Source organism: Elgaria multicarinata, chromosome 1, assembly GCF_023053635.1.
Source record: "Elgaria multicarinata webbii isolate HBS135686 ecotype San Diego chromosome 1, rElgMul1.1.pri, whole genome shotgun sequence".
Lineage (NCBI taxonomy): Eukaryota > Metazoa > Chordata > Lepidosauria > Squamata > Anguidae > Elgaria > Elgaria multicarinata.
The window spans coordinates 213,889,347-213,915,273 of NC_086171.1; the positions used below are offsets into that span (position 1 = coordinate 213,889,347).

Consider the following 25,927-nt stretch of genomic DNA (forward strand, 5'->3'; position numbering starts at 1 on the left):
CCTACCCTACCCTGTGCCTGTTTACCCTACCCAGTGCCTGTTTCCATTCTCTTCCCCTCCTTATTGTTTTATTATGATTTTATTAGAATGTAAGCCTATGCGGCAGGGTCTTGCTATTTACTGTTTTACTCTGTACAGCACCATGTACATTGATGGTGCTATATAAATAAATAAATAATAATAATAATAATAATAATAATAATAATAATAATAATAATTGTTTTATACTGTATGTTTTTATCTGTACGCCGCCCTGAGAACTTAGTGATATAGGGCGGGATATAAATATTTTAAATAAATAAATAAATACAATTACAGCTCTTCAGACATTTCCTGTTTTTCTTTTCTTTTACAGACACTGATCTCCCTTAAGCAATCCTGGAATATCCTACGGCTCACACATGTGGGGAGCGTGTCCTGATTAAGAAGGAGGAAGTCCCCGTTTCCTCTTCCTTTTGCAAGTGAGAAGATACGTTCAAGTAAAAGATGAAGTGAGAAAGAGCTCAGAAGGATCTCCTGCCTGCCACCGCCATGGCTGCCTCAAGCCCCTTCTCCGGATTGCCGCGTCCATTTCAGCTGCTGCTCCTTCTCCTGCGACTTCTTGGTGAGTGCTCATTGTAGAAATTGGACTTGCCACTGCGCTCAGATTTCCAGCTGCAGAGAGGTCCCGTTCAAGGAGAACATTACGGCAAGACCTAATTGGTGTCTCTGGGTGGTGGGGTGGACCGGTGTTCCAGCCAGGGCCAGGTTTTGGCAGCATGGCCTCAGTGGGGCCCCTCCTGCTTCTGTCCTGCTGCCCATCCACATGCCTTCTCACTCTGGACCCAGTGGGTACAAATGGACCGAGGGAGAATACAAGGCAAGGGACAGGTGCTGCTGTGTCTTCTCATTCTTGGACGCTCAGAGAGGGCAGGTGAAGAAGCCGTGGCAGCAAGGAGGAGCAGGTGCAGCAAGGCCCTGGGGGTCTGCAATGCACCCTGTCATGGCATGTGTCCATCCAGAGGTTTACACTAGGGGTGTGCACGGACCCCCCACTCTGCTTCACTTCCAGATCCGCCATTTTCGGATCAGGCCCATGCGGCGACGGCGGCAGAGCCCGGTAAGGGACCAAGGGAGAGCCCGCGGTTCTCAATTGAGCCCGCGGTTCCACCAGGAAGTCTGGGTCACAAGTGGCCCAGACTTCCTGCTGGAACCACAGGCTCAATTGAAGACGGCGACGGACTGCGGACGGAGGCAGGTAAGGGAGAGGAGGATGGGGGGGGTTACCGGGCCCTGCCGCCATCGCCGCCCATGCGGCGACGGCGGCAGAGCCCGGTAAGGGACCAAGGGAGAGGGGGACCTTACCTGCCTCCATCCGCGGTCCGTCAGCTTCTTCAATTGAGCCCGCAGTTCCACCAAGAAGTCTGGGCCGCAAGTGCGGCCTAGACTTCCTGGTTGAACCGCGGGCTCAATTGAAGAAGTCGAGGGACCGTGGACGGAGGCAGGTAAGGGAGAGGAGGGGGGGGTTACCGGGCCCTGCCGCTGTCGCCGCATGGGCGACAGCGACAGCGGCAGGGCCCGGTAAACCCCACTTACCTTTCCAGCGGAGCTCCGGATCGAGGCGAAGGATCCGCCTTCACCTCGATCCTCTTCGCCATGCTCCACCGGCCCCCCAATCCTCTTCGCCTCCGCCTTAAGGGGAGGCGAAGCACCCTGCTCCGCTTCTAATTCGCCGGTCCGATTAGAAGCAGAGCACATCCCTAGTTTACACAGAAAAAAATGGTGGGTCACTTAAACTTAGGTACATAACATAAGAAGAGCCCTGCTGGATCAGACCAAGGGCCCATCTAGTCCAGCACTCTGTTCACACAGTGGCCAACCAGCCATCGGCCAGGGATGAAGAAGCAGGACATGGTGCAACAGCACCCTCCTGCCCATGTTCCCCAGCAACTGGTGCACACAGGCTTACTGCCTCGAATACTGGAGATAGCACACAACCATTCATAGCCTTTGCCTCTGGGAATTTATCCAACCCCCTTTTAGAGCCATCCAGATTGGTAGCCATCACTACATCTTCAGGCTGACATCTTGCTTTGGTTCAGTTCTGAAGCAGAGCCTTTCTTTGGTTCATTTCCCAAAGGTTTGGATGTTTTCCCCACTGACTGCAATGGAGAAAGCAACATAGGGCTACAGCATTTTTCTGTGTCTTGACAGGATTGAATAGTAGCCCCAACATGAAATAAAACATAGAGGTGCCCAGAGGTAAATTTCCTGCAAAGTTTCAGAAGGACAGGTTCAGGGCTAAGTCACAGGCAACAGTATAATCACAAAACTGTATCCTTTCCCCCTCTCCATTCCCCAGACTTCTCGTATGGAGAGATTTGCCTGTAAGAGGTTCAAACTTACATCAATTTTGGACACAACTAAATTGAAACTAGCCACCCTCAAAGGTGGTCAAGAGAAGTGTTAAGAACATAGTAGGTCACATTAATTTTTACAATATCAGATGATATTTCAATATGATCCACACTGTGTGATAGCTGACATGTAATGGGAGATAGGAGGCATGCAGCAGCATTTAGTATTTGACAATATTTGACAGCTAAGAGCAAGTGCCAACAAATACACTCTCCACTGTTGGTTTGATTACGTTATAAATGTAACTGGGATTACAGGATGAGGTACAGACTGAGGCCATAGCTAGACCTAAGGTTTATCCCTGGATCATCCAGGGGTCAAACCTGTTCATCTAGGTGACACACAGGGGATCCAGTGCTCAGGCAGGGGCGAACCCTGGATGATCCCAGGATAGACCTTAGGTCTAGCTGTGGCCTGAGATTCAAGACTTAAATGCAATTTCTCGAATACCTTTATTTAATAGAATGCAGTTAAATTCCATCCATTCAACTTCTCATATTCACTCAGACGGTTACCAATGTTGGAGCAACTGAATTTGGGCCATAGCTAGACCTAAGGTTTATCCCTGGATCGTCCAGGGGTCAAACCTGTTCATCTAGGTGACACACAGGGGATCCAGTGCTCAGGCAGGGGCGAACCCTGGATGATCCCAGGATAGACCTTTGGTCTAGCTGTGGCCTTGATGGCCAGCCAGGTCGTATGATGAGAAGCAGCAGGTGTGCTGTGTACAACTGCTTCTTCTGATGCTCTGGTCTTCTTCAGAGTTCTCTTGACTTTGGGGTATCTGAAATCCTCTGCTTTCCCAAGCCTTTGCACGATATTGAAAAATACATCCGTTGACTACATGTCCTGGTTGTACCTTAATTGGATTTATCTTATCAATGCTAAAGGACATCACTTTTCCCCAGAGGACTTGACCTCCACTTAAGAACATCAGAAGTGCCCTGCTGGATCAGACCAAGGGTCCATCTAGTCCAGCACTCTGTTCACACAGTGGCCAACCAGCTGTCGGCCAGGGACCAACAAAGCAGGACACAGTGCAACAGCACCCTCCCACCCATATTCCCCAGCAACTGGTGCACCCAGGCTTACTGCCTCGGATACTGAAGATAGCACACAACCATCAGAGCTAGTAGCCATTGATAGCCTTCTCCTCCAGGAATTGATCCACCCCCTTTTAAAGCCATCCAAATTGGTGGCCATCACTACACCTTGTGGTAATGAGTTCCACTTTACCTGCTGGACCTCATCTGACCTTTGCCTCAAGCTCAAGGCATATCTTGGAAGTTTTTTTGTCCATTGTTTTCTTCTTCTAAACGCCAGCGATCAACTGCATCTTGTTGTTCGTGTTCCAACTTTCCATGTACACACACTGAAAGAACTGGGCATGTTTAGCCTGGGGAAGAGAAGGTTGAGGGGAGACATGATAGCACTCTTCAAAAGGTTGTCACACAGAGGAGGGCCAGGATCTCTTCTCGATCCTCCCAGAGTGCAGGACACGGAATAACGGGCTCAAGTTAAAGGAAGCCAGATTCCAGCTGGACATCAGGAAAAACTTCCTGACTGTTAGAGCAGTACGACAATGGAATCAGTTACCTAGGGAGGTGGTGGCCTCTCCCACACTGGAGGCCTTCAAGAGGCAGCTGGACAACCCTCTGTCAGGGATGCTTTAGGGTGGATTCCTGCATTGAGCAGGGGGTTGGACTCGATGGCCTTGTAGGCCCCTTCCAACTCTGCTATTCTATGATTCTATGACCTTGTTTGTTCCAATTCTTCAGGCTTTGCACTTTTTTTTTCTTTTTTGGATAACTTTCCTTCATTAAGACCTATTCACCCATAAAGGAGGGGCATTATATGGTTTTACATACCATGCCACTCTCCTGCTGCCCTTCCCTGTTTTGGGAACAGGAAAGGTGGGCGAGGGAAATCATTGAGTGCTGATGCCCAAAGATGCATGGAGTGTCTTTCGTTAGTAGTACCCAACACCACATGCTCCTGCTCAGTCTTTCTCTCAGGAAAGACCAGGTGGGTTGGAGAGTTGGGCCCCACTGTCCAAAGGTGCATCATGTGCTTTTGCGAAGTGAGGCTCTGGAAAGAGCGGGTGGAGGGGAGTGTTGTATAACACCAAGCAGGAGGGTGCAAAATGTGGGACCAGAAGATCTGAACGTATACGACCAATTCTGGCCCGCTTGCATTGGCTGCCGGTATATTTCTGAGCCCGACTCCTACAAACGAGAAGGATCTTGGAATTGTTGTAGATCACAAGCTGAATAGGAGCCAACAGCTGCAAGAAAGGCAAATGCTATTTTGGGCTGCATTAATAGAAGAATAGCTTCCAAATCACGTGAGGTACTGGTTCCTCTCTATTCAGCCCTGGTTAGGCCTCATCTAGAGCATTGTGTCCAGTTCTGGTCACCACACTTCAAGAAGGACGCAGACAAGCCGGAGCATGTTCAGAGGAGGGCAACCAGGATGATCAGGGGTCTGGAAACAGAGCCCTATGAAGAGAGACTGATGCACAGTTACAAGATGGGGGATACTGGGCTCAGCAATACTACAAGCGAGAAGGATCTTGAAATTGTTGTAGATCACAGGCTGAATATGAGCCAACAGTGCGATATGGCTGCAAGAAAGGCAAATGCTATTTTGGGCTGCATTAAGAGAAGGATAGCTTCCAAATCACGTGAGGTCCTGGTTCCTCTCTATTCAGCCCTGGTTAGGCCTCATCTACAGTATTCAAGAAGGATGCAGACAAGTTAGAGGGCAACCAGGATGATCAGGTTCTCCTGAGACTTGGCTCAGCACACCGAGCACTCCGCAGCCGTCCACCCTCGCTGCCGAAATTGAGCGCTGCCTCCCGCTGCGTCAATGGCTCCATTCGCGCCTTTACTCTTGCTTGAATAGGGCCTTTGCAGCCTCCATTAACGCAAAGGGGGAAAGTGTGCAATTTCTGGAGCCTCCATTGTGCGACTGAGTCTGGTCCTCCGGGGGGGGGAGAGGGAAGGCTGACGTGTGGAGAGGCCATCAGACGCCCGCACTCAGTCAGGAACTCACAACATCCCAAGCTATGGGTAGAGTTAGGGGTGTGTTTGTGACACACAGGTGGGGAGGAGTGGATCTACTGGCCAAGTAAAAAACTGTATATCCCTGGTTAACAGGGATGGGGGTGGAATAATCAAAAGAACAGTCAAGATGCTTTTTTAAAGAACAAAGTCAGTCTAAATTAAGTGGGGAAGGGGGGGCAAAATGGAGGCCGAATAGACCCCCCTGCCCCATTACCTGGCTCCGCTGCTGTCACTGCACGGACTGCGGTGGTGACAGAGCCAGGTAAGCCCCCCTCCCCCCACTTACCTGCCTCCATCGTGATCCGGCGAAGCCTGCGCTGGACCGCAACGGACACAGGTAAGCCCCCCTGCCCCCTTACCTGGCTCTGCTGCCATATGGGCACCGCCATCAGGTGACACCTCCCCCCCACTTGCCTGCATTCACAGCTCCGGATGGAGGCGAACCGCTTCACCTCGATCTGCAGCTCCCCTGACCCGATTCGGATCCGCCTTTGGCAGAGGTGGATCGTGTCACTCCACTCCGGATTCGCGATCCAAATTGGAGTGGAGCACAGCCCTAATAAATACTTGCAAGCTAGGCGTGCAGAGAGATCAGGGATGCACCTCTCTCGATCCTGGAAGGGCTGCTGCAGCTTCTTCACTTTCCCTCCCAGAGGTCTGGAAACTCACAGTCTGGAGTAAAGAGGAAATTATAGGATTCCTTTCATTGCAGGTGCCAGAAGCCTGTGGGTGAGGGTGCTGCAGTCTCCTGGACCCTTGTTTGTGTCGGCAGGAGAGACCCTCACTCTGAATTGCACCGTGAGGCTTTGGTTTGCAGCCGCCATTAACGGAGGCGTGAAATGGCACAAGGGCTCGGACAGACAGCAGCCGCCCATTTATAGTCAGGAGGAAGACGTTTCCTCCCGGGTGATCAGAGCTGTCCCTGGATCAAAAACAGACTTCGCTATCAGCATCACAGACATCCAGCCAGAGGATGCCGGGACCTATTACTGCGTGAAGTACAGAGCAGAAGGCATCGGGGTGACGGAAGAAGCCTCTGGGAAGGGCACGGTGGTCTCTGTGATTGGTAAGTGCAGGAACAGCTCATGTGGGAAGAGACACGGCCCACCTTGACCCAGTTGCTAACTGGACAAAGTGTTCACGGACAGGGCCGGCGCCAGACTATATTGCGCCCTAGGCAGGCGCGTTCTGAAGCCTCTGCCCTGCTCTGCCCCCGCTCGCTCACTCACCCTCTCACCGATGCCCACTCGCCCCCCGCCCCCCCCCGCTCGCTCACTCACTTACCGCCCGCCCGCCCCCACCCGCTGCCCCATCGCCACCCCTGCCCGCCCGCTCGCTCGCTCACTCACTGCTCCGGCTCCTCCCTCGCTCGCCCACTCGCCCCTGCCTGCGTCCGCTCGCTCACTCACCGCTCTGGCTCCGGCTCCCCCCTCGCTCGCCTGCTCACCGCCCGCTCCCAGCTTTGAAGCCAGGATGCTGGGGTTAGGGGGCGGGGCGGAGGCTTTGAAGCGGCGCGCCCAGAAGTGGCTTCCCGGCGCGCCATACTGAAGCCTCCACCTCCAACCCCAGCATCCTGTACTTGCCTTTCTACAAGAAAGTACCACTCAAGGTAGACTAAACAAATGATTAAAACAATAATGAGACAAATAATTAAAACACAGTTAAAAACACAACAATAACAAAATAGAAACCGCACCCAAACCAACCAAAGACCTGCTTGAATAAAACAGGCTTTGCCTGCCAGTGGAAGGTGAGCAGTGTCGTGATGGCCTTATAGGCCTCTTCCAACTCTACTATTCTATGATTCCAAGCCCTTCTGTCAAGATGTAGTGATGGCCACCAATTTGGATGGCTTCAAAAGGGGGTTGGATAAATTCCTGGAGGCGAAGGCTATCAATGGCTACTAGCCCTGATGGTTGGATGCCATCTCCAGTATTCAAGGCAGTAAGCCTGTGGGCACCAGTTGCTGGGGAACATGGGTGGGAGGGTGCTGTCCTCTAAGGACCTATCCTCTAAGCTTAATTAGCCTAACAAAGTAAGGCAGTTGCCTATCACGCCCGAGAAGCTTTTACAGACCCCTCCTTCAAGAAGAGTCTTCAAGCTATAACCTCTGGCAAGTGGCTAGCCTAGCAGACCACCTCCTACCTCCTCTCAACTCCACCCACTTAACCCTGCAGCATACTCTGCGATCTGTCAATTCTGATGCTCCCTCCCCCTCTGGCAAAGACAGAGGCCATAGCTAGATGAGGCCCAGGATCTCTTCTCGATCCTCCCAGAGTGCAGGACACGGAATAGCGGGCTCAAGTTAAAGGAAGCCAGATTCCAGCTGGACATCAAGAAAAACTTCCTGACTGTTAGAGCAGTACGACAATGGAACCAGTTAGCTAGGGAGGTTGTGGGCTCTCCCACACTAGATGCATTCAGGAGGCAGCTGGACAACCATCTGTCAAGTATGGGATTCCTGCATTGAGCAGGGGGTTGGACTCGATGGCCTTGTAGGCCCCTTCCAACTCTCCTATTCTATGATTCTATGAGGTCATTGAAAGCAGCATATAAACAGAAGGGAAGATCTCGCTATAAAAATATCGCGAGATCCTCACCCCTTCGTCACGCTAGACCCGGTAGGTCTAGCTGAGGCCTTGGTCTTGATCTTTGGAGATCTGGGTTCTAGGCTGCACTGGGCCATGCACTGGGCCATGGTAGATCACTGGGTGGCTTCTGGCCAGTCACAGACTCTCAGCCCAACCTACCTCACAGGGTGGTGTTTGTTGTGAGTATAAAATGGAGAAGAGGAGGAGGAGAAGGACCATGTAAGTTTTCTTAGGTACCCATAAGTGTGGGGGGGAAAGGGGGATATAAATGTAATAATAAACACTAAATTAAGAATATGAAGTACAAACTCAGGCCTAATCTACACCAAGCAGGATATTACACTGACAACTGTTGGGGCCCATTGACACATGCCATACACCGCTTTCATACCACTCTATCCTGCTTGGTGTGGCTCCTGCTTTTTATATACCGCTTTCATAGTGCAATATCCTGTTTGCTGTATATTAGGCCTCAATATACACCAGCAACATATATACAGAGTGAAAAATAATAAACGAACCCATTCGATATTGACAAATATATGAGATAAATATTTTTGAGAATATCAATCACAGGGTAGTCTGTGGATTACAGGTTTGGATTACTGCAATGCGTTATACGTGGGCTGCTTTTGAAAACGGTCCGGAAGCTTCAGCTGGTACAAAACAGGGCAGCCCGTTTACTAACAGGGACTGGCCGGCAAGATCACATCACGCCAGTCCTTTTACAACTTCATTGGCTGCCAATCCAGGTCCGGGCCCGATTCAAAGTGCTGGTATTGACATTTAAAGCCCTAAACGGTTTGGGGCCAGGTTATTTGAAGGAACGCCTCCTCCCATATGTACCTACCCGGACCTTAAGATCATCTACAGGGGCCCTTCTCCGTGAGCCCCTGCCAAAGGCAGTGAGGCAGGTGGCTACTAGGAGCAGGGCCTTCTCCGCTGTGGCACCCCAGCTGTGGAATGAGCTCCCCAGAGAGGTCCGCCTGGCGCCTACACTGTACTCCTTTCGTCGCCAGCTGAAGACCTTTTTATTCTTTCAGTATTTTAACACTTAATTTTAACTTAAATTTAAATCTTACTGTTTTAACTCTGTATTTTAATCTTATATCAATTTTACTGCTTGGTTTTTATCCTGGTTGTGCTTTTTATATCGTATTTTGTATTTGTGCTTTTAACCTGTTGGTTGTTTTATTATGGTTTTAATGTTTGTGAACCGCCCAGAGAGCTTCGGCTATTGGGCGGTATAAAAATGTAATAAATAAATAAATAAATAAATAGTCTGTTCAGGTCTTAGCTCCCGATTCCCTGGCTTTTTGGAAATCGAGCCTGTTAAGAATATTGCAACCTTGTCTGCAAGTTACCAGAAGGGGGCAGTGTTGCAGTTAGTTAATTCATGGGAATTTTGGCCACAACTATTCTAATGATCTCTACTGCTTACCATGTGGTTTCCTGTGATTTCTTCCTTTTGCTCTTCCCCTCCCCTCCATGACTACCACCATTGCTTAGAGCTATTGTATTTGCTCTCTTGTTCCTGCTGCTATAATGGAACACAAAACAGATTGAACAAACTCTTTTGAAACTCTACGCCGTACCTGCATTATATATGCAAGCGAGTAAAACAGTTTTCTTTTCTTCACTGAAGAATGGTGTGGGCTCCTTTATTGTGATAAGATAGCTTGTGTGCATGTGGGACTGATAAATGCTCATTCTGTTTTGCCTTTTTGTTGTTGTTGTTATTCTCTGCTAATTGCTTTCTAACAAGTGGTATCATTACTAAATAACAAGGCTGTGCACGGACACGGACACACCCAATCCGCTTCGTGGCCTGGTCAGTAACTTCCGTATTGGGCCCGATCCGCTTTGGGCCGATCTGTCCGTCCCCCGCTCCGCTCTGCGGAGCGAGATCCGGCTCCGCCGCCATCGCCACATGGACAGCAGTGCTGGCGGTGCCAGGTAAGCCAACCCCCCCAGCCCCTTACCTGTGTCCATTGTCGAGGGCTGGTTTGAGGCCCTGGCTTGAAGCCAGAAGAGGCCTCAGCCTTCACTTCTGGCTTCAACTGGGGCCTCAATTGAAGCCTGCGACTGACTGCGATGGACCGCAACGGACGCAGGTAAGCCTCCCTCCTCCCTGCCCCCTTACCTGGCTCCGTCGCTGCTGCCGCCATATGGACAGCAGAGCTGCCGGTGGCACCAGGTAGGCCAACCCCCCCACCCCTTTACCTGCGTCCGTTGCAGTCTGTTGCGTGCTTCAATTGAGGCCCCGGCTTGAAGCTGGAAGAGGCCTCAGCCTTCACTTCCAGTTTCAACCGGGGCCTCAATTGAAGCCCGTGACGGACCGCGACAGAAGCAGGTAAGCCTCCCTCCTCCCTGCCCCCTTATCTGTCTCCATCGCCATCGCTGTAGGGACTGCAGCAGCAGCAACAGCGCCAGGTGAGTCCCCCTCCCCCCCCCCCACTTATCTGCATTCAGAGCTCCGGATCAAGGCGATCCTCTTCGCCTCGATCCGCAGCCCCCCAACTTGCTTCTCCCCCGCCTTTTCCGCCTTTTCCAAAGCGAAGCAGAGCACAGCCCTACTAAATAATCCCAGCTGAGCCAATGTGAGACAGCTTTACTCTGGTCTTAAAACCAGAAGGTTTTTTTTATAACGGAATCTATCTACAGCCAGTTTCTTTTCAGTGGAACTATGACATCTTTGGGATGCTAGGAGCACTACTTAGGCTTTACTCAAAAGTATTCTTGTCTATCCGCTTGCTGCTTTTCTGATCCTGTGGTCCTATAGCTTTAATGTATCTGATCCTCATAGTTTCAATTCCTTTTCCAGGCCTCTCATCTAATAGTCTATGGTTTGTTTGGAGTTGGGATGAAACAAATTGATCAACTCTCCCTGCCATGACTGCTAGTTCATCTGTCAGAGTGGAACACTGTGGCTGAGCACCTTTCTTTTGCTGTTCAGAAGCCCTTTCTTTAAGGCCACAGTGAGCTATTTAAAAGCTGAGCGCATACTCTCCATAACACAGTCCCAGAAAATAATTGGATTAATTTTCAGATATTTTTGTCTATTAAATTATTCGTTTTAACAGAACATTTGAGAACTACAAGTTCAATCGCAGCTTTTAAAGCTCAACTGAAAACTTTTCTTTTTCCTAAAGCTTTTAAAACTTGATGTTGTGCAGACTCTATACTGTTAGTTTTACCCTACCCTGTGCCTGCTTACCCTACCCTGTGCCTGTTGGCATTCTCTTCCCCTCCTTATTGTTTTACTATGATTTTATTAGATTGTAAGCCTATGCGGCAGGGTCTTGCTATTTACTGTTTTACTCTGTACAGCACCATGTACATTGATGGTGCTAAATAAATAAATAAATAAATAAATAAATAAATAATAATAATAATAAAAAACCCTCTTAGCCATATTTTCCAGAAAACTTAAAGAAAACGGTGTGAGCAGGGTGACCACTTACATACCTTCACGAGAGAGGATGTGCATCTCCGAAAAGGAGGGCGAAAGAGGTTTCCATAAAATTTGCGTAGGCTTGTCAATATTTATAGGCACACATTTAGGAAGAATTACTCTATCTTAAATAGAAATACAATATATCTTACTGTAATAGGGAAAGACTGTGACCATGTGATGTGTCTTTTGTTCAGGGGTTAACTGTTGATGGACAACACAGAATCATAGAGGGCTTAGCTAGACCTAAGATTTATCCCGGGATCGTCCCGGCGGCATACCTGGCTGCTCCCGGGATATCCTGTGTGTCATTTACATGAACAGGGATGACCCTGGGACGATCCCGGGATAATCCTTAGGTCTAGCTAAGGCCAGAATCATAGAATAGTAGAGCTGGAAGGTGCCTCTAAGGCCATCAAGTCCAACCCCCTGCTCAATGCAGGAATCCACCCTAAAGCATCCCTTACAGACAGTTGTCCAGGTGCCTCTTGAAGGCCTCTAGTGTGGGAGAGCCCGCAACCTCCCTAGGTAACTGGTTCCATTGTCATACTGCTCTAACAGTCTGGATTCCTGTAACTTGAGCCCATGATTCCGTGTCCTGCACTCTGGGAGGATCAAGAAGAGATCCTGGCCCTCCTCTGTGTAACAACCTTTTAAGTCTTTGAAGAGTGATCTCTTGTCTCCCCTCAATCTTCTCTTCTCCAGGCTAAACATGCCCCGTTCTTTCAGTCTCTCTTCATAGGGCTTTGTTTCCAGACCCCTGATCATCCTGGTTGCCCTCCTCTGAACACGCAGACATGCAGCTTGTCTGCATCCTTTTCTTTAAATCTGACCTAGACCAGGCAACCTGTCAAACAGAGGATGCCGGGGACACTGTTAGTCCTGGGCCCAGGCCCCCTGATCCCAAAATCTATTTCCCAGGGCCTAGGATCTATTTCAGAATAGAGGTGTGCTCCGCTCTGAAAATTTGAAGATTCTACAGACCTCCATCGAAGATTTGTGGTTGCAGAGTGGAGACATGTAAAACCGGGATAACTGAGGTCTCAGTTATCCCGGGGAAATGGAGGGATCATCCCTCCCTGATCCCGGGATCCTCCGTGCGTCATTTGGACACACAGGGATGATCCCTCCAAAAAACAACGGTGTAGAAAGGCCCCAAGAGAGATTTCCCTTCATGAATATTAAGGCCTTGACACTGATTTCCTTGCCTTTGTTTGTCCAGTTTCACCTAAAGTGTTCCTGGAAACCAACCCATCCTCTCCTGTCGAGTTGAATACCAACGTGACTGTCACCTGCAACATGCAAGGATTTTATCCGAATGATGCAAACCTGTACCTCTTTGAGAATAACAGAATTAGCAAAACAGGAAAGGCTGACCCTGTGACTCAGAATCAGGATGGGACGTTCTCCCTCAAGAGTTCACTGGAGGTGACAGCAACGGAAGAGAGGAACCAGTCGGAATTTACCTGCCTGGTCAGGCATCATTCTCAGCGTCCAGTTAAGAGAACGGCAATGCTGATAATCAGAGCAGAGACTGAAGATAATGGCAGTTCCAGTAACCTTCGAGGTGAATATGGCTTTGCAAAAACAATATTCAGGGGTTTTGCCCCACGTAGGTTGACCTCCCCACACCTCCTTTTGTCAATGTCCGTTGGATATGTAGATATTATCTGCAATGGGTTCAAATGAGTTCAAAACTCTATGAATCCAACCTGCAGATTTTGCAGTGGACGGGTATTTTCCGAGTCCTGCAGCATCTGCGGACATGCAGACTGGGTTTTTTTAAAAAACTTGGGCTTCAGCTAGACCTACCTGGTCTAGCGTGATGGAGGGGTGAGGATCTCTTGCTATTTTTATCACAAGATCTCCCCCTCTATTTACACGTGGCGCATGACAACCTCGGAGGGAGAGGACGTCAGGCCCGCCATTTTCTTTTCTTTTTTTAAAAAAAGAAGCACATGAGCGCTCATGTGCTCAAAGGTAGGGTTTTTTGGTTTTTGGTTTTAAATAATTTCCTCGCTCTCCCCATCCCACCCCCAAGGGGCACAGAGCTCCTGAGGAGCACTGCGGCCCATACGTGGTTCCTGGCTCCTCATGAGTAACCGCAAGGAGCTGGGACAAACCACGACATCCAGCCACACGTTCCGCGGTCTTGGGATCAGCCCGGGACCGTGGAAAAACCGGGCTGCAGGGGTAGGGCAAAATCCCGGGGAAATGGAGGCATCATCCCTCCCTGCTCCCGGGATCCCCTGTGCATCATGTGGACGCACAGGAACAATCCCGGGGATCACCCTGGGATAAGCCCTCTTCTAGTTATGGCTTTGGTCAGCGGGGAGGGGGGATTTGTGCATTAACACTAATGTGAATTAGCACAAGTAGAATGAAATTCTGGTTGGGAAAAAGCCCAGTTCTGTCCATGAGCGGACAGTGGAATCAAAGCTGACTGACAATCCACAGAAAAAAATGGATTTATTGAATGCCTGGTGGGGAGGGGGCGCTTAACCCATTTTCTGCCTCCTACTTATCTTGCCACTGAACCAGGTTCCCCAGGTGTGTGTTTGCCATGGCTGGGGGGGGGGGGGGAGCATCCAAAGCAGCCTTCTTGGCCAGATGTTTTTGACTCCCATCAGCCTCATCTAAGTAGTCCAGAAATCTGGGAGTTGTAATCCAAGTTATCTGGAGGGCACCAGTTTGGGAAAAGCTGATCTAGGGGGAGTGACTAGAAAAGAACTAGCACGTAGGGATATAGGGATTTGGTTAAATGCATTTTGTCTGGGTTTTTTTGCAGATTGTCAGTTATTTTTTATTCCGTCATTCATGGAAACTGTTTTTTTTATATATATACCTGAATTTCATTCTACTTGCGCAAATTCGCATGAGTGCAAATTCGCATTAGTGATCATTCACATTGGTGCTTTAGCGAATTAGTACTGATGCACGTTTCCATCAGGTGCCAGGTGAAGACTTTTCAATTCCCTCATCATTTTAGCATTCTAGTTCTTTAGCTCCGCTGTTTTAACTCCGTATTTTCAATCTCTGGATTGCTGCTACGTCATGTTCCGGTTGTACTTTTAAATAGTAGTTTTATGCCTTTATATTTTATATGGTTTTAAGCTGTACCTTGAGATTTTAATTTTGTGAACTGCCCATAAGGCTTCAGCTACGGGGTGGTATAGAAATGTAATAAATAAATCATTGTGAATTCGCTTAAATAGGGATAAATGCTAAGTTCTACATCTAGGAAAAAGAAACCAAATGAACAGTTACAATCTGGGTGATACTTGGCTCAGCAATACTACAAATGAGAAGGATCTTGGAATTGTTGTAGATCACAAGCTGAATATGAGCCAACAGTGTGATGTGGCTGCAAAAAAAGGAAATGCTATTTTGGGCTGCATTAATAGAAGTATAGCTTCCAAATCACGTGAGGTACTGGTTCCTCTCTATTCGGCCCTGGTTAGGCCTCATCTAGAGTATTGCGTCCAGTTTTGGGCTCCACAATTCAAGAAGGACGCAGACAAGCTGGAGCAGGTTCAGAGGAGGGCAACCAGGATGATCAGGGGTCTGGAAACAAAGCCCTATGAAGAGAGACTGAAAGAACTGGGCATGTTGAGCCTGGAGAAGAGAAGACTGAGGGGAGACATGAGAGCACTCTTCAAATACTTGAAAGGTTGTCACACAGAGGAGGGCCAGAATATTTTCTCGATCATCCCAGAATGCAGGACACGGAATAAGGGTCTCAAGTTACAGGAAGCCAGATTCCGGCTGGACATCAGGAAAAACTTCCTGACTGTTAGAGCAGTATGACAATGGAACCAGTTACCTAGGGAGGTTGTGGGTTCTCCCACACAAGAGGCCTTCAAAAGGCAGCTGGACAACCATCTGTTGGGGATGCTTTAAGGTGGATTCCTGCTTTGAGCAGGGGGTTGGACTCGATGGCCTCATAGGTCCCTTCCAACTCTACTATTCTATGATTCCATAAAAATACGAATGAGCACACATACATGTTGTGGTTAGTTTTTTACCCACAGAAGGAAAAGGACTCTAAAGAGTTAAAAAGATGTCCTTGGCCAGATTGTCTCTGCCAGGAGAAGTCCAGTATGAAGCAGATTCTTCCCTGGCCTACGTGCGGTACGAGATGTACAAGATGAAGAGACTATTGGTTAATTGGGCCAAGGAGAAAAGTGTATTTAAGAAGTCCATGTTGTATGGCTACTTACTGCTGGAACTTACTGCTGGAACTTACTGCTGGAACTTACTGCTGATGTTATACTGCTACGTTGTTGCTGTACTGTTGGTGAAAGGACTGTATATATGACCATTTATTCTGTAAGTAATTTATTTAGTGTCAGTAAAGCTTCTTACTGACCAAAGACCGTGAGTGCTTCTTTTTGTTCCTAAATTCAAGCTGAAACCATTTCCAGACTCTACGCTGCTGCTATTTCGCACTCTGCTATATTTTTGGGTAAGAAATTACCCCGATAGGTTATGCGCCCAGAGAAAGTCTGGAAGGCATAATTTTTGGTTGCTGGAAAGCTTGAGAGCAAAGGAACGCTGGAGGGAAAGACGGAGTCTAGCTCAGGCAGTTCATCGAGCTCAGACGGGTCTGTATCCAGTGTGAGTCGCGCTCCAGCCCAGCCGGTGAGGATGGCCCAGGTTCAGATGGCATCCAGTATTCCGGTGGAACGGCTGAATGAGAGAAATTACTTAACGTGGTCATTCAAGATGGAAATGTTTTTGAAGCGGGACAGATGTTGGAACGTCGTGAGTGTCCCGAGGCCGGTTGGTCAGACTGCTCAAGAAGCACAAGTGTGGGAAGAGCAGAATGAAAGGGCCAAAGCAAACATTGTCTTGAGTATGGAGGACTCGCAAATTGTCCATATCACCAGAGATGAGACGGCAAGAGACAGCTGGAATGCGCTGAGACAGATTTATGTGCGTGCGTCGGCAAGCACACGGCTGAGCCTCACCAGAGAGCTGTATCGGTTAAAGTTGGAGGAGGCTGGAAGTTTGGCAAATCATCTCCAACAGGTGAGATCTCTATTTGTCCAGTTGCAGGAGGTCGGAATCGTTTTTACGGAAGAGCATAAGTGCTACCTGATTTTGGGGTCGTTGCCTCAAAGCTGGGACGTTCTGACAACCAGTCTGGAAAGTATGAAGACTGATGAACTCACTCTTCATTATTTGACGGGTCGTTTGCTCCAAGAAGAGAAACGGCGTCTTTCCAGGAAGGAGGAAAACTGCCAGGAAAGGGTTAAGCAGTCAGCCCTTGGCAGCGAAGAAAGAATGCAGAAAGATAAGTGTTTCCAAGGCAACAGTGTGGAGAGAGCCGCAGTTGCAATAAGAAAGTGTTATTTTTGCAAACAGCCGGGTCATATCAAACGCTTCTGTAAAATAAGGAAGAAGAGAGTTACACAGGCTGGAGAGGAGAAGGAATGCTCGAATGCATTTGTTTCAGCCACAGTGAGGTGTAACGAGGCCCAAGAGGTTTGGCTGATTGATTCTGCGTCGTCCAGAACAATTTCTAATAATCCAGAGGCGTTTCGGAAGTTGGAACCAAGCAAGGTGAAGTCAATCACGCTTGCAGATGGACGAACGTCGAGGGTGGAAGGAATTGGCTGTTGCTACGTTCCATGTCTGCAAAAGGAGTGTGAACAGGTTCTGTATGTTCCAGATTTAGATTTTTGTCTCCTTTCTGTTAGTGCTCTAACGTCTGAAGGATACGTTGTTACGTTTCAGAAGGATGAGTGCCAAGTGATTAAGGATGGACAAAATGTGGCACTGGGACATGTTAAAAATGGACTGTTTTACATGGGTGCAGGTAAAGAAAGGGTGGCACAAACTGGTAACGTGCCAGACCATAAAAATTGTGTTCATGAGTTGCACAGGCGTTTAGGTCATGCAAGTTTTAAAGTGTTAAGTCACATGCCTCAAGTGTGTACAGGGTTAAGCTTGCGAAACTGTAAAAATTTCTTGGATTGTTCAATCTGTCATCAGACCAAATCCCGGGTGCAGAACATCTGCAGGAAAAGTGACAGGGTGTCACAAAAGCCTTTTGAACTGGTGTTTATTGACTTGGTAGGGCCATTCACGCCTACACAAGGGGGATCCAGTTACGTGCTTGTAATTCTGGATGATTACACACGCTTTAGTTGGTGTTATTTACTGAAGCGAAAATCAGAAGCTTTTGAAACTTTTAGGGATTGGAAAACTTGGGCGGAAAAGTTCTTTAACAAGCCCATTATTTCTGTGCAGTCGGACCGTGGGGGTGAGTTTGTTTCTGGAAGGTTCTGTGAGTGGTTTAGGAAAACAGGAATCACACACAGGTTAATAGATCCCCAAACTCCTTTTCAAAATGGGTCAATTGAGAGAAGAATTGGAGTACTTCAAATGAAGAAAGATTCTCTAATGGCTGATGCAAACGCTGAGCAAGATTTGTGGGGAGAAGCATTTTTAACCGCAAACTATCTGTGTAATAGAACCTGGAGCAGGGTTACAGGCAGTTCGCCTTACTGTTTACTTTTTGGTTCAAAGCCAGATTTGTCTCACTTGAGAACATGGGGGTCTTGGGCATACGTGCATATCCCAAAGTCCAAAAGATCTAAAGGTGAAACCAAGTCTGTGAAATTACGTTTTGTGGGTTATTCTGGCATGCAATCCAAATCTTGGCGTTTTTCCCTAAGTCATGGGAAGGTGGTTGTTTCTAGGTCTGCTACTTTTCAGGAGGCAGGTTGGGACAGGATTCAAGGTTCCCAAGTTCTGTTAGAAACCGTGAACAACCAGGAGAAAACAGTAACTCAGGGGTTAACTTCTCAGAGCCTTCACATCTCTGAGAAGAGTGTTTCCACTCCCAAAAGTGGAAGGGAGGAGGGAAATGAAAGGGAGGAAGAAATTGCCAGTGTACCTCGTCGTTCACAAAGAAAAAACAAAGGAATTCCACCTTTAAAATATTCAGATGAATTCAGTGTGTGTTATGTGAAGTCTGAACCTGAGAGTTACAATGGTGTGTTGAAATTGTCTGAACAAGAGCAAGAAAAGTGTTTTCAGGCAGCGAAAACTGAAAGGGGGTGTTTTCAAACACACGTGTCTGTATGCAAAGGGGCAAGCAAAAGAGTACATGATTGTGGAGCTAGTGGTTCGTCTACTGGTGGCAGGGAGTTCCCAAGACCACATTCAAGAAAACTCAGCCCAAAGCTGCAGGAAGGGTTGAAACTGAAGTCTCTGGGGGAAGTTAGGTGTTACCTTGGTGTAGAGGTAGAAAAGTTTCCAAAGGAAATTACCTAAAAAAGCCAGAAGCAGAAAGTTTTAAAATTGCTGAAAGTTTGCAAATTGGAAGATTGCAAAGTAGTTCAACGCCCCAAAGCACCAAGTTTTTCAACAGTGCTTGGAAGAAGAAGAAAAGAAAAGCTTACATATAAATAAGTTTTTGGGAAATGTAACACACAGAGAAAGGTTACAATGTTGGGATTGTTGTAAACATGTAAAGTTGATTTCTTACAGGTGAAATGTAATGAAATGTAAATTGTATTTTTTCTGTAGTTAAAAATGAAAGGGTGTTGTGGTTAGTTTTTTACCCACAGAAGGAAAAGGACTCTAAAGAGTTAAAAAGATGTCCTTGGCCAGATTGTCTCTGCCAGGAGAAGTCCAGTATGAAGCAGATTCTTCCCTGGCCTACGTGCGGTACGAGATGTACAAGATGAAGAGACTATTGGTTAATTGGGCCAAGGAGAAAAGTGTATTTAAGAAGTCCATGTTGTATGGCTACTTACTGCTGGAACTTACTGCTGGAACTTACTGCTGGAACTTACTGCTGATGTTATACTGCTACGTTGTTGCTGTACTGTTGGTGAAAGGACTGTATATATGACCATTTATTCTGTAAGTAATTTATTTAGTGTCAGTAAAGCTTCTTACTGACCAAAGACCGTGAGTGCTTCTTTTTGTTCCTAAATTCAAGCTGAAACCATTTCCAGACTCTACGCTGCTGCTATTTCGCACTCTGCTATATTTTGGGTAAGCAATTACCCCGATAATACACTCCCCAAATGAAAAACCAGTCTGCAAATCCACAGGATCCACATAATTCAGAAAACCCTGGTCTGCTGCAGAACATGCAGGTCAGATTGATAGAAATCTGGACTTATTTGAATCCATTGTAGATTTCTCCAACATCCCCAGTAGTATGTAGGAAAGCATTTCCTGCTTCTCTTCCCCAAATCACACCTTCTCAGCTCTTTGGTATCAACCCGCTTCTCCAGACCTCTGGCAGCTGCAGCTGTACAATCTAGCTTGCTCTTCAAATACCAAAAAGCAAAGTCAGCATTTCCTGTCCTCAGGAGCCAACACCTAAAAGATAAGAGTCCTAATAATAGTAGTAGTAGTAGTAATAATAATAATAATAATAATAATAATAATAATAATAATAATAATTTTCTTACCCGCCTCCCCTTCTGGATCAAGGCAGGGAACAACATTAAAAGAATACAATACAATACATAAAACTTGTTAAAAGAGCATATAAAACCCATACAATATTAAAATAACAATCACAACATCTTAAAGTTTTTAGGATTAAAATTCATCTGGGTAGGCCTGCCGAAAGAGACTAGTCTTTACGGCTGTCTTAAACTCAGAGAGAGTATTATGTTGACGAATCTCTTCCGGCAGGCCATTCCACAGTCTGGGAGAGGCAGAAGAAAAGGTCCTCTGGGTAACAGTTGACAGCCTAATTTTGGCAAACTGGAGTAGATTCTCCCCAGAGGACCTGAGTGTGTGGGGCGGACTGTTTGGGAGAAGACAATCCCACAAGTAATCTGTACCCGAAGCACGTAGGGCTTTAAAGGTAATAACCAACACTTTATACTTCGCCCAGAAACTAATTGGCAGCCAGGGAAGTGATTTAACCACTAATTATCAGGAGATGTCGTTTATGGTTCACGAATGATTAACTCTTGACTTCCAAGTTTTATTTAGAAATGTACAAAACATACAAATGTGGAATGTAACAATTATTAGACGAACACAAATTACTTGCAACGTGGAAAAACCTTTCTACCTATTAATGTCCAAATTGTATTCATCCTTCATGAAACCAGTAGAGTGGGACTAATTACATCTTTACTGATTTGTTCCCAATCTGTTCAGCAGATTTAGGCCTTAGCTAGACCTAGCTGAAAGTCCGGGGGAGAAGAGGGGAGACCTCGCATTTTGAATAACGCGAGATCTCGCCCTCGTTTACACGTAAGGCGCAGCGACCTCAAGAACAGTGGCGTCGCGCCTGCCCTTTTTTTTAGTTTTAAAGGGCCAGCTGCGCACGAGCACTCAAGTGACTGAAGGTAGGGTTGTTGTGTTTTTTTTAAAAAATGATTTCCCTGCTCCCCACCCCACCCTAGCCCCGATGGGTGCAGTACTCCTGAGGAGTGCTGCGCCCCATGCGCGGCTCCCGGATCCGTGCGAGTAATCGCATGGAGCTGGGTAAACCCACAGAAACGGGCCATACCTTCCGCAGTCCCAGCCTCAGCCTGATCCCGTGCATCATCTGGCCCTTTAAAACTGTGCATCATCTGGACGCACAGGGATGATCCCGAGTATCACCCCGGGATATAGCCTGGTCAAGCTAAGGCCATAGTCTGCTATGATGTAGTCTCTCCCCCATTCTGGGGGTGTGCCTTGGGAATAAGGAAGCTTTGGATCCAGTAGATCCAAAGACTCCCTCAATCCACCCATGAGACAGCTGAACATGTACCTACCCTCACTGGAGAGCAAAAGAGGTGAAGCTTCCTACCACTTCTGCACAGTTACAAGATGGGGGATACTTGGCTCAGCAATGCTACAAACGAGAAGGATCTTGGAATTGTTGTAGATCGCAAGCTGAATATGGGCCAACAGTGCGATATGGCTGCAAGAAAGGCAAATGTTATTTTGGGCTGCATTAATAGAAGTATAGCTTCCAAATCACGTGAGGTACTGGTTCCTCTCTATTCAGCCCTGGTTAGGCCTCATCTCGAGTATTGCGTCCAGTTCTGGGCTCCACAATTCAAGAAGGATGCAGACAAGCTGGAGCGTGTTCAGAGGAGGGCAACCAGGATGATCAGGAGTCTGGAAACAAAGCCCTATGAAGAGAGACTGAAAGAACTGGGCATGTTTAGCCTGGAGAAGATAAGATTAAGGGGAGATGTGATAGCACTCTTCAAATACTTAAAAGGTTGTCACACAGAGGAGGGCCAGGATCTCTTCTCGATCCTCCCAGAGTGCAGGACACAGAATAACGGGCTCAAGTTAAAGGAAGCCAGATTCCAGCTGGACATCAGGAAAAACTTCCTGACTGTTAGAGCTGTACGACAATGGAATCAGTTCCCTAGGGAGGTTGTGGGTGTAGGGTCTTTCCTTGTTAATTTGCCAGGGTCTCTCCTTGTTATGGAGCAGGGTCTCTACTTGTTATGGAGGAGGGTCTCGCCTTGTAATGGTGCAGGGTCTCTCCTTGTTATGGAGCAGGGTCTCTCCTTGTTATGGAGCAGGGTCCCTCCTTCTTAAGGAGCAGGGCCTCTCCTTGTTATGGAGCAGGGTCTCTCCTTGTAATGGTGCAGGGTCTCTACTTGTTAAGGAGCAGGGCCTCTCCTTGTTATGGAGCAGGGTCTCTCCTTGTTATGGTGCAGGGTCTCTCCTTGTTAAGGAGCAGGGCCTCTCCTTGTTATGGAGCAGGGCCTCTCCTTGTAATGGTGCAGGGTCTCTCCTTGTTATGGTGCAGGGTCTCTCCTTGTTATGGAGCAGGGCCTCTCCTTGTTATGGTGCAGGGTCCCTCCTTGTTATGGAGCAGGGTCCTTCCTTGTTATGGAGCAGGGTCCCTCCTTGTTAAGGAGCAGGGTCCCTCCATGTTAAGGAGCAGGGTCTCTCCTTGTTAAGGAGCAGGGTCTCTCCTTGTTATGGTGCAGGGACTCTCCTTGTGATGGTGCAGGGTCTCTCCTTGTTATGGTGCAGGGCCTCTCCTTGTTATGGAGCAGGGCCTCTCCTTGTTATGGAGCAGGGTCTCTCCTTGTAATGGTGCAGGGTCTCTCCTTGTTATAGAGCAGGGTCTCTCCTTGTTATGGAGCAGGATCTCTCCTTGTTATGGGGCAGGGTCCCTCCTTGTTATGGAGCAGGGTCCCTCCTTGTTATGGAGCAGGGCCTCTCCTTGTTATGGAGCAGGGCCTCTCCTTGTTATGGAGCAGGGTCTCTCCTTGTTATGGAGCAGGGTCTCTCCTTGTTATAGAGCAGGGTCTCTCCTTGTTATGGTGCAGGGTCTCTCCTTGTTATGGAGCAGGGTCCCTCCTTGTTATGGAGCAGGGTCTCTCCTTGTAATGGTGCAGGGTCTCTCCTTGTAATGGTGCAGGGTCTCTCCTTGTTATAGAGCAGGGCCTCTCCTTGTTATGGAGCAGGGTGTCTCCTTGTTATGGTGCAGGGTCCCTCCTTGTTATGGAGCATGGCCTCTCCTTGTTATGGTGCAGGGTCCCTCCTTGTTATGGAGCAGGGCCTCTCCTTGTTATGGAGCAGGGTCTCTCCTTGTAATGGTGCAGGGTCTCTCCTTGTTATAGAGCAGGGCCTCTCCTTGTTATGGAGCAGGGTGTCTCCTTGTTATGGTGCAGGGTCCCTCCTTGTTATGGAGCATGGCCTCTCCTTGTTATGGTGCAGGGTCCCTCCTTGTTATGGAGCAGGGCCTCTCCTTGTTATGGAGCAGGGTCTCTCCTTGTAATGGTGCAGGGTCTCTCCTTGTTATGGAGCAGGGCCTCTCCTTGTTATGGAGCAGGGTCCCTCCTTGTTATGGAGCAGGGCCTCTCCTTGTTATGGTGCGGGGTCCCTCCTTGTTATGGAGCAGGGTCTCTCCTTGTTATGGAGCAGGGTCCCTCCTTGTTATTTTGCCAGGGTCTCTCCTTTTTATGGAGCAGGGTCTCTCCTTGTTATGGTGCAGGGTCTCTCCTTGTTATGGAGCAGGGCCTCTCCTTGTTAAGGAGCAGGGCCTCTCCTTGTTATGGAGCAGGGCCTCCCCTTGTTATGGAGCAGGGCCTCTCCTTGTTACGGAGCAGGGTCTCTCCTTGTTATGGAGCAGGGTCTCTCCTTGTAATGGTGCAGGGCCTCTCCTTGTTATGGAGCAGGGTCTCTCCTTGTAATGGTGCAGGGCCTCTCCTTGTTATGGAGCAGGGTCTCTCCTTGTTATGGAGCAGGGCCTCTCCTTGTTATGGAGCAGGGCCTCTCCTTGTTATGGTGCAGGGCCTCTCCTTGTTATGGGGCAGGGTCTCTCCTTGTTATGGAGCAGGGCCTCTCCTTGTTATGGACCAGGGCCTCTCCTTGTTATGGAGCAGGGCCTCTCCTTGTTATGGAGCAGGGTCTCTCCTTGTTATGGAGCAGGGTCTCTCCTTGTAATGGTGCAGGGCCTCTCCTTGTTATGGAGCAGGGCCTCTCCTTGTAATGGTGCAGGGTCTCTCCTTGTTATGGAGCAGGGTCTCTCCTTGTAATGGTGCAGGGCCTCTCCTTGTTATGGAGCAGGGCCTCTCCTTGTTATGGAGCAGGGTCTCTCCTTGTAATGGTGCAGGGCCTCTCCTTGTTATGGAGCGGGGTCTCTCCTTGTTATGGAGCAGGGCCTCTCCTTGTTATGGAGCAGGGCCTCTCCTTGTTATGGTGCAGGGCCTCTCCTTGTTATGGAGCAGGGTCTCTCCTTGTTATGGAGCAGGGTCTCTCCTTGTTATGGAGCAGGGTCTCTCCTTGTTATGGAGCAGGGCCTCTCCTTGTTATGGACCAGGGCCTCTCCTTGTTATGGTGCAGGGTCTCTCCTTGTTATGGTGCAGGGTCCCTCCTTGTTATGGAGCAGGGCCTCTCCTTGTTATGGAGCAGGGCCTCTCCTTGTTACGGAGCAGGGTCTCTCCTTGTTATGGAGCAGGGCCTCTCCTTGTTATGGAGCAGGGTCTCTCCTTGTTATGGTGCAGGGTCCCTCCTTGTTATGGAGCAGGGCCTCTCCTTGTTATGGAGCAGGGCCTCTCCTTGTTATGGAGCAGGGCCTCTCCTTGTTACGGAGCAGGGTCTCTCCTTGTTATGGAGCAGGGTCTCTCCTTGTAATGGTGCAGGGTCTCTCCTTGTTATGGAGCAGGGCCTCTCCTTGTTATGGAGCAGGGCCTCTCCTTGTTATGGAGCAGGGCCTCTCCTTGTTATGGTGCAGGGCCTCTCTTTGTTATGGAGCGGGGCCTCTCCTTGTTATGGAGCAGGGTCTCTCCTTGTAATGGTGCAGGGCCTCTCCTTGTTATGGAGCAGGGTCCCTCCTTGTTATGGAGCAGGGCCTCTCCTTGTTATGGAGCGGGGCCTCTCCTTGTTACGGAGCGGGGTCTCTCCTTGTTATGCAGCGGGGTCTCTCCTTGTAATGGTGCAGGGTCTCTCCTTGTTATGGAGCAGAGCTTCTCCTTGTTATGGAGCAGGGCCTCTCCTTGTTATGGAGCAGGGTCTCTCCTTGTAATGGTGCAGGGTCTCTCCTTGTTATGGAGCAGGGTCTCTCCTTGTTATGGTGCAGGGCCTCTCCTTGTTATGGTGCAGGGCCTCTCCTTGTTATGGTGCAGGGCCTCTCCTTGTTATGGAGCAGGGCCTCTCCTTGTTATGGTGCAGGGCCTCTCCTTGTTATGGTGCAGGGCCTCTCCTTGTTATGGTGCAGGGTCCCTCCTTGTTATGGAGCAGGGTCCCTCCTTGTTATGGAGCAGGGCCTCTCCTTGTTATGGAGCAGGGTCCCTCCTTGTTATGGTGCAGGGCCTCTCCTTGTTATGGTGCGGGGTCCCTCCTTGTTATGGAGCGGGGTGCCTCCTTGTTATGGAGCAGGGCCTCTCCTTGTTACGGAGCAGGGTCTCTCCTTGTTATGGAGCAGGGTCTCTCCTTGTAATGGTGCAGGGTCTCTCCTTGTTATGGAGCAGGGCCTCTCCTTGTTATGGTGCAGGGTCTCTCCTTGTTATGGAGCAGGGTCTCTCCTTGTTAAGGAGCAGGGCCTCTCCTTGTTATGGAGCAGGGCCTCTCCTTGTTATGGAGCAGGGCCTCTCCTTGTTATGGAGCAGGGTCTCTCCTTGTTATTTTGCCAGGGTCTCTCCTTGTTATGGTGCAGGGTCTCTCCTTGTTGGTACTCGTTTATCAGCTGATCTTCTCTTGTTTCCTTCCAGATCAGTGGCCGTTGTCCACCCTTGGTCTCTGGATTGGACTCGTCTTGAGCAAGATTGTAGCTGTTCTTGTTCTCTTATACCTTCTATTTAAAAAAGAACCTATGAAGGTGAACCTGAGAAACACAACTGCGAACTTCCAGGAACAGGGGCCAGCGAAGAGCGCTACCTAGTCGTAGTCTATGACCTTCATCCCACATACCCGTTTCCCTCGGATTCTTCCCATAGCGTAAAGCGACGGCGCTCCTAAGATCCTTTGCA

At 48.6% G+C, this 25,927-nt stretch overlaps 1 protein-coding gene across 1 annotated transcript; it reads left to right on the forward strand.

The window, feature by feature from the left end:
- The first annotated feature begins 298 nt into the window (after positions 1–298).
- LOC134413273 (tyrosine-protein phosphatase non-receptor type substrate 1-like) lies at positions 299–25,927 on the forward strand. Its single transcript, XM_063147424.1, has 4 exons — positions 299–604; positions 6,175–6,528; positions 12,730–13,074; positions 25,670–25,927. Exons 1-4 carry the CDS (start codon positions 532–534, stop codon positions 25,837–25,839), a joined length of 942 nt encoding a protein of 313 aa, XP_063003494.1. The 5' UTR covers positions 299–531; the 3' UTR covers positions 25,840–25,927.